The 9,518-nt window shown below is 35.4% G+C and overlaps 1 protein-coding gene and 1 long non-coding RNA gene across 3 annotated transcripts in view; one reads left to right on the top strand and one right to left on the bottom strand.

Annotated features, from left to right (window-relative positions):
* LOC139119338 (WD repeat-containing protein 44-like) overlaps window positions 1–6,237 on the top strand; it is a 52,819-nt gene extending 46,582 nt beyond the window's left edge. Inside the window, exon 18 of one of the 2 annotated variants that reach the window (XM_070683107.1) lies at window positions 680–6,237. In XM_070683107.1, coding sequence (XP_070539208.1) covers window positions 680–927 — 248 coding nt within the window. In that variant the 3' untranslated portion in view covers window positions 928–6,237. The remainder of the gene's footprint in view (window positions 1–679) is intronic. The other variant, XM_070683108.1, reaches the window with a different exon arrangement.
* Window positions 5,803–7,779, bottom strand: LOC139119340 (uncharacterized). The gene is made up of 2 exons (XR_011548905.1): window positions 6,971–7,779; window positions 5,803–6,881 (listed from the first exon to the last, which is right to left on the bottom strand). It is a non-coding gene; the product is annotated as an uncharacterized lncRNA (long non-coding RNA).
* Window positions 7,780–9,518: the final 1,739 nt, after the last annotated feature.

The raw sequence follows: 9,518 nt of genomic DNA on the forward strand, positions 1-9,518 counted from the left end.
TTGATCGGGACTCGGATGACAAAGTCATACCATGTTCTTTACGCTTGCAGCAGAACTGAAAACATGTCTCATGAATTGTTTCCTAAATTAACCCTTATCCAGAAAATGAAACTTTGATGGCAGATATATCCACCATCAACATCAAACATTATATCTACATCACTGTAAATAAGAAAAGTAAACACAAAAAATGTCTTGTAAACATGTCCAGTGAATTGTTGGAACAGGATTTGCTATAGCGCCCTCACAGACCAAAGCAGGAAATGTGTGTTCTGAAACAGTAAGTGAGGAATTCAGATACATGCTTAGGAAATTATGTCAGGACATAAGTTAATATCATGTTTATAAGATTAAAATGGCATCTGATACATTATCCTTCAAAAAAATTGTTGCTGAAGTGGGTTAATTTTGAATATGTGTAGTGTCTTTGTACTTGTGAAGCTAATTCACAAGAAGCTGAATGTCTATGATCTAATCCTTAAATGTTGTGATGTGTAGAACCGTATGCCAGTACTGAATATAGGTTCAAGGAAATGCTTCGTAATTTTCAATCAGTAAACTATCGACTTATACAAATTGCTGATATTTTAGTATACCAGATATTAAAACTTAGAATTGTAAGGGAAGGAATGTGACAAAATCTTTTAAATGTTTTATTTTGTACATTTGGTTCTGACAGCTCACACAGCAGTGGTAACAGCGGCAGTGTTTGCAACCAACCCTTCTCTCATCATCAAACCAAAAGACGACAACGAGGCTGACAAGAAGTCTGATGAGCCTCTAGCGGCTGAAGCAGCTGCACCGGTGCTGACAGCAGCTCCGAAGAAAAGCGAGAAGCTCCCAAAGAAAGGAGAAGTCTTTGTGTCAGCTGATTTCAACGGTGTCATGAAAGTCTTCATCAGCTATCCAAAACAGAAATCGCATTGATGTTGTTGTGAATGCCAGGTATCAATGAACTCAGAAATACCTTCCTTGAAACATAAGATGACACCCTGTATGTGATGTGCCACCCTGAAGTTACAAGTATCTTTACACTGATACTGCTTTTCAAATATGAATGTATCAAAATTTAATTCATGGTATTTTCATCCCTTCATCCCAATGTCCCAGTATATAGGGCTACTACCCCTGGTGGAAACAGCATGGATGAGCCAAAGTCTGATGGAGAAAGAGTTAACGTGTTCACCCCCGATTCCCTGTAGACGGGTCTACAGTCACCATTGATAACAATGGGTTTGGGGCCGAACCATGTTGGTGAAGGGGGTCAAAGAAAGATTTCACAAATAAGAATCACACGCCAAGCCCCTCATATTGGTTTAAAATGGATTCTGTACTGATGTGCATTTCTTTAGGAATGATCCAGTCTGATATAATGTGTATATTTGCAAGTCATGGTTTAGTCCTTCTTTTGAAAAAGAAAAATCTGATGGTATAATAATACTGTTGTAGTAATAGTGAAGTCAGATTCAGTGTTGATGCTTTAAGTTGTTGTTTTTTATTTTATTTGTACCATAAATTTTGTTTGCAGACACTATATAATTACAGAGTGATTAGGTTTTTAGTCATCTGCATTTTTTTTTCTGTATATTTGTAGAGTACAGTGACAAAGATACCTCATAATGAAAGAGTTTGCCAAGATCTTTTCAATTTTTACGACCCTTGTCAGACATTGACACATTCATATATAGATAAGATAGGTAGATAGACAGACAGACTGAGCCAATGCAAAAACCACGGTTTGTCTTTTCATATGTTGTGATGTTTTTATCCAGGGAAGGTCTATCCATGATATAGAGAGACCATAGTTATGTTAATTTTATCATTTGATCATACGTCCGCAAAAATGTATGTTACACAGATCAGAGTCTGTTGTGCCCGTTTTAAGTTACACCAGTTCACACCCGGTTCTGTATCCATGGGTCCAACTGTAGTATATAAAACAGTTGGATCAAACCATAAGTTAGGGTAGCGGAGGGGGTCAAGAGAACTCAATGCAATTATGCTTTATTTTAACTTCCAAAGGCATTTGAAAATTGACGTACATGCATTCTGATGAAACTGTGCCAAAGCTGCAGAATGTATGCATTTCAAATATTATAGATACAGTGTAGTTTTTTGTATCATAGCTGAAATAAGTAACGTTTTGTTAGAATACCAGTACATATTCTATATGTTGTTTTTGTCATGTGAGCATTAAGTATGAAGTGAGATGCAAGTCACAGTTGCAAATATGAAATGGCAAAATCTTGTAAATTTTGTTTGGAAGTTTCTGATATTTTTTAACGAAAATACGAATTATTTCCTTTTGTCAATGCTGATTCTCAATTTGCATAATTCTCCTCCATGCTGTGCTTGAGAGATTCAGAAGTATGTTGTGGATGCTCCATAACCTTTGACCCAGCTAGGGTTGAAAGTTATAGAGTCTCTCTGTACAACAGAATCTTTCAACACACTCCATTGTGTTGAAGAGTTACTTTTCTTCAAAGCAAATGATGTACACTGCAAGAACAGACTATTTAACAAAATCCTATTTCTCTGGTATTAATTAGCCACATGTAAATATCTTCAGTTCCATCAATATGGGGCAAGCAACCAAAGGTAAATCTTCTTGATTTCTTTAATTTAGTGGAAGCAACTGAGAAGCCTCATGCTTTGTATTGACAAGGTCTTCCCCGTAGTTTGGTGTCTCCTAGCAACCAGTTGATTCCTGATCTCTTTCCTCAGAGAGGAGATCCTGGCAAAATGAGACTTGATGAGATCGATTTTCGATGAAAAATGATAGTCTTGATTTTTGAAATATGCATTTCAGCACCTACAAAGTCATTGTAGTAAATGTGTTAGAAAGGTAATCACAGCATTCTAGTGTGTGATTGCCTCAACTTTTTCTCCAGAAATACACCTTGTACTTACTATAAAAATTAATTGTTGCCACACCTCTCTGGTATACTGTGAGGTCAGTAGTAGTAACTTTGTTTTGTTTTTCACAGACTATTGAGACACAACAGCTTCAATTCAGCAAATTACCCTGTATTTACTTGTTGTATACTATTTGACAGAATCTAAATATGAATAAATACAAATAAATACAATTCCAAAATGAATCAAAGTTACAATACATGCAAAACAGCATTTTGATGAAAACTCAACACCCAAAAAAGTCTTGTGATGAATAAAGACAAACATAGAAATTTGATATAGTTTGATTTGTGTACAATATGATTTTTGTTTCCACAGTTATATGCATAATATTTGCCTGTGTCAGCTTTGTGTCCTTTGCTGCAGGCAGTAAGCTCATTTAATATTTTCAGCTGAAGGGAAGATCTAACGAAACACATTGTTGCAATTGTATTCCAGAATACTGGCAAGGTCTCTTTTACTGTTTTGCTGCAAATTTGTTTTCAAATCATTCGTACAGATTTAACGACCAAGTTACTTTCATATTGACCGTCAACTGGCTTCCATACAATAAGAATTCACCATTTAAGCAATGTGTTGACAGGCTTCATATGAACTTAGGGCATTTAAAGTTGCTTTGAATTAACGAGCGACTGACCTTAGTGGCTGATAAAGCTCTGCCATAATCTTTCACACACAAACACAGTCATAAATATTATCCGATTCAGTCACAGAGTGATCCGACAAAATTTCAATAAAAAAGAGAATAAAAAGTTACAGCTGCTTTGTATAGGTGTCTCAAAATAGTCATTAAGTGTGAAATTTGCAAATGCATTTGTGTCTCAAAACAAGGCTGAAAAGAATTTGTGGATTCTCATGAGTAAATAATAATCATTTACATGGAATAAATTCCAAAAAGGTAACACTTCCTGATTAGTCATAGGTCATGATCTTTTTTGTTTTACCTGTCAAATAAAAAATTACCAGCACATTAAACAAAGTTTGTAAAGCCTGTGAAATCGTGTAAGAATATCAGTTTGTGTGAGTGCTGTATTTGACATTGACAGTGATGCTCATATGTCTTTGGTGTACAGCAAAAATATCTTTTGCGAAGTAATTTTTCAACCTTATGATCAGTGTCATTGAGTGCCATAGAATTTTGTTGTGTCTGCTTCAATGAGCTGTATTCACCAAGGAAAGATTGGAGGACTTTTTTCACTTAGTTAAGGAGTCTGCCATCAAGAATGCATATCGCTGCTTGAGTTTGTGTGCCTTGGAGGGTAGCCATCTGTTGTACGGTGCGATTGATTGAAATGTTTCAAAAATAAAACCTAACGATTGATTTTGTAAGTACACAGCTAAGTGAACGCACAGTGTATTTGTTATCAAGAAAAGTTATTTTTTTCATTATTTTAACTGTTGAATAATTCTGCATCATGGGCACTGCTTGACAGACTGGCCATTCAACAATAATTGGTTTTCGAGGTGTGTTTAAAAAGGCATGAGTGAAGTTGTTCTGTTGCAGTTTTCATTTTCTTTGAAATCAATCACTCTCAACATGCTACAACTAGCAGAAGCAATATCTTTTAACGCTCAGGATTCAAATTGGCATCACTTTCATTCACAATCTAGGCCTCAGTAAATACTAGTATAAGGCAATCAGAATGCCTGAAGCCGTAAAATATAAAAAGACGACAAAAAGAAGAGAAAATAGCACTCAGGGGTGATCATGTTGACAGATGGTAGATTTTGATTCCATAACAACTATTTCAGGAAAACATAAAAAATGATTTTTTTTTCCTGTGAAAATATAGAGGTACATCATTTGATGCACAGAATGCATTTCTAGAAATAGAATATTTTTTACGATAGATACATCCATTGCTCTTTGATTCAAGAAAGCCAGTTCAAATTGAATTCTAGATTTGCAAGCCCTCTACTGTTCCAACGGCAGTTGTTTTCTGTTAATGCAGTATGCGCCTCGAAATCTTTTACTCCAACTTTCTCAAACAAAACTTTCAAGCATTCTCTATACAAATCAAGAATCAAGTCTGGGGTGACTGTGCATATTTAGGTCCTAGGGAAATACATTTTCCATTTTCTAACATTTACCGATACTTCAAATTCAAAAATGGCTCTCATCTATGTTGGCTCTATGGAGAAAATAAAATTTTCAATTTTCACAAAATTAAGCCAGTGAAAACTGCACTTACACAAATAGCTTCAAAATGAGCCTCACTAGTAGTAGACCAGAAAAGAATTGTAAAACAAAATTGGGTCTGAATATTTGTCCACACACATTGTAATTTTAATTCAGCTTTTTTATTCATTTGACTTCATAAATTATTCACATCATTGTAGTGTTTAGATCTATAGGCACAACTTACAAGACTTCTGCTCTCAAGATTCTGTAATGCCTGTAGAGTATGATTCGTGGAAAAAAAAAAACTGTGACAGCTTGTAAACATGTACCACGTACCTCCCCCATGTATTGATCACTGCATTCTGACAATGGACATGAAATCTAAAACCAAAACTAACATTTCCAGCAATGACAGTGTACACCTTCCAAATTCTACAAGTCAAAACTTGTGAATCCAAGCATATGTTTTAATATTTCTCTCTGTCATCAATATGAAGACTGCTGATTTCAGGTTCAGGTTCAATAAAAAAGTTAACAAGAAGACAACTGTAATTTTGTAGAATACGAGGAAAACAAGCTTTCTTTATCTCGTCAATTATATCCATGTACAAAGATGACTGCTCACCCTGAACACCAATGCTTGGGAAATTTTACCTATGGCTAGCTCTTTTGAGTTAGTAGTATACATGACCTGGTCGCTCTGTACAGCACTGTATGGATATTCATTACAATAGTGCTGATGTATAATTAGGAGCTTTCCCCTCCCATTTCTGCTTTCACTAGTCCAGCATTACCACTGGAAGCAAAGGGGCTTGACCAAAAATTGTGTGAGAAAGGGTGAATAGATGGTCTATATTTCCGCAAGTAAAAAGTGAATGATTATCTCTATGGGACAGATGGGTTTATTACAATGAATGAAACTAAAAGAAGTTGAACTGTTGTATTACATATGATCAAGGATGGCATTATTTCAAGCATCTGTTAAATCTGGAACACTTGCATCTATTTAATCTGGAACACTTGAATCGGGGATGTTCCAACCGATCATGGGTGTACTAAGTATTGATAACGCTTTTCTCTGCGGGACAAAGATGGCATATCAAAAGTAATTGTGTCGCGTCATGTCTGTATGTGTATTTTATTTCAGTCTCTCCATCTTGTATTCACAATGCTAACAATAAACTTTCATTATGTCAAAACTATTTGTGTTGTAGTCCATTTTCGGCCCCTTTTTGCCGTATGCATGTATAGGCATGGGGAGCTATTGTGATCAGTCAGTGCATGTCTGTATGCATATCCATGCACTGAGGTATATGTATCTTGAAAACTGATGAACCTGTTGCCTTGGTATGGGGAGTACCAACAATTTTGGGCTGATATGCGCAGTATCCCAGAAGCTGTTATCCAATTGGTCGGCTGAATCTTGCTATAATCATTGAATTATATAAATACACTCATTGAGTTGCTGTGAACAGTGACAATCGACCAATCAGATATAACCTTCCGAGCACGCTGCACATCAGCAGCCAATTTTGGACTTAGTCTTCAGCTTCCATACGTGAGCAAAAAATATGCAAATAATTTTTAAAAAAGGGGAAAAAATTTATCTCTTCAAAACTACTCATGTAGCATGTCCAAATTTAATTTTTTTTCTCATTTTTCCTTAAACTTCAAAAATTAGTTCATGCTAAGTTGATACCTGATACTTTGACCAATTCAAGGATTGAATTATCTTTGAAAACTTAGCATGTTTGATACAATCATGAGAGGAGCCATGAATTCCTTATTGTATAAGGTACTTTACACCACAGGCACTCAAAATGTCTAGTAGCATTGTTGAAACCTTTCACCACATGGTTTGTCCCAAAACCATTGTTTTCTATGGTAAAGTTGGACCTGTATACAGGGAACTGGGGGTGAAAGGGTTGAAACTCTACTGCTGCTTACCTACTCACTTACATTAAAGATCCATTAGCTGTAACTTTGGTCATTTTTTAAATTTTGTTTGTTCTGTGTATCATCTGCAGTTTCTGGTTTGAATCCCTGAACCATGGAGAAATTCCTAATATTTAGCTCATAAATATACCCTATATGAGTATAATCTGCATTGTTATTGTTCAAATTTTGTATTCAGGTCCGGACTAGAATGCATTTATCAACAATAACGATGGTCATTTCATGTATACAGGCTGCGTTGGCAAGCAGGACACTGGGCAGTGGTCATGATGATCGGATTATAGTAAAATTTTGTAGTTGATACATTGAAACAGAATGGTGAAAAATTAGTCAAAAGGTACAGCTAATGTCCCTTTAACTATTTTCTCAATTTCTTGAAATACCTATTTACTTTCCTATAGCCAAAACTACTGCCATTAAGTATTTGTTGCTTAGACTTTCAGTGCTAATAACGGTGACTTGAGTATAGTTACCACTGAAATCCCTCAACCGTAGGCATATTATATATACAGCATGATATCAATGATCTGATTTCCAACAGCAATTCAAACACAAGATTTCTCTGACTCAAAGTACCTCTTGTCAATTGATACTGCTTCACCAATTTGAATATCTTGACTTGTGTTCACTGTACTTGACCATGGCTCTTTGATGCAGAGCAGTCAGAAATTGGCTTATAGGTTTTAACATTTTAGGGTTATAAAAGAGCAATGCACAGTCCGTATACACATTGACAAACTTAATCTTTTAATTCTGTTGTATGGGAAAAAACAAACAAGAAATAATAAAATACATAAGATGTAGAACAATGAAGATAAATTTGGTACAGAAGTGCAATGTCATCACAAGCTGAATAAATTTGTTATTGCAGACACTGGTTTATAAAATATCAGGAAGAACTGCTCCGGGTAGTTCAGGTATGAGAGTTACTATGAAGTGCATTTTTTAAAACAAATACAATTCAATAACATACCAAATGAAAATATTTCATGAAAGTACAACTAGAATTTGTGATTTATGTTTTCCCTCTTCTTACAAATACTGACCAGGCTTATTTTTAAAATCTGAACTTCATGTCTTCACAGTCTTCAGACAAATACATGGACGCAAACGCATTGGAATACTTCTCTTTATATTTCCATTTTGCTTTTTTGTTGTCTGTTAGTTTTTATAGGGATAATAGAAAGCAGATACAGCATAGCATGTGAATAAGGGAATTGCCTGAATCTAATCTTTGGCATATTGCATTACTGTATCATAAATATAGAAACGAGGTGCAGTCAATTTCATGTTGAAAGTACAAATAGGCAGGTTTGGGCTTGAACAAGCTGAAATGAAATTTGCATTCCCAATCCTGAACAGAATACATGACAGCTGTTACAGCCCCCTCCCCCTACACACACACACATACACACACACACACACCATGCACCACTTCATCAGCTTATCACAAACAAAGGTTTTCCACTGTGTATATTATGCAATACAACAGGTATATAACACATTCACATCAGTCATGCTGCAACTATGATTATAAAAGAATGAGATACATCATCATGAGTGAAACTTAAACACCATGTTCACAACAACGTGCTCCCTAATATTATGCATGGCTGTTCATTTCCACAAACCAAGTTCAAAATTTTCTAATTTTTTTCTTTTTATCCACAAAATGTCAAGCACTCACACCCATAAATGCTATGAGATGAGTTTTCACAAATGCACAGAAAAGAAAAGATACACAAACATCAAACAGAATTCTGAAGTCAATGTCTATCAAAACATCAACATGGTCTTTGTTTTAGCCATTGACTACAAAATGATTTTTTAACAATGCTTTGTGATCATATCACCCAAAAGAGACAAATAGCAGGACTGGTACAGTCTTTCAGACAAAATACCAGCATGACCCTTGAAAGCAAGCTTGAAAAATTCACTTCTGGATCACATTTCCAGAAACTTACAGGATTTACATACGACGCCATGAGCTCTCATTTACAGAGAAATTGTAAGCTGTATGCTCATTTGCATGAAGGTCCCCTATGTCAGTGACGAAAAGTATTCACAGAGTGAATTTGTCAGCTTTTTTCAAGGATGACCACCTCTTCAACTGGAGGATAGTATCAGACAATCTTGTGACTTGGTAGATTTGTTATGTTACATTTGATTACTTCCCTCGAAATGATTGGTTGAGTTTTCAGAATTTTATAAGAGAGGGAATGGGAAGTATTTTTTGAGTGTAGCAAACCAAAAATTGACCAATCATTGAGATGTAGATTGTCAGCTGCTCATATTCTTCAACTTTCTTTCAACAAAGTAGTCTCAGAAGTTTTAAGTTTTGGGTTTGGTTCATGTAGTAATTGGAAGTTTTTTTTGTGTGACAGTTAACAGTCTGGAGTTCCAGCTCCTCTACGCAAGATCTTCATCGTCAAATAGGTCGTCAAAATCTGAAAATGAACACAAATATGTTGATCTTTCAGTACAATATTGCAACATTTGTATATAGCTTTAGTCTCAAGATACT

This window comes from Ptychodera flava, chromosome 19, assembly GCF_041260155.1.
Source record: "Ptychodera flava strain L36383 chromosome 19, AS_Pfla_20210202, whole genome shotgun sequence".
Lineage (NCBI taxonomy): Eukaryota > Metazoa > Hemichordata > Enteropneusta > Ptychoderidae > Ptychodera > Ptychodera flava.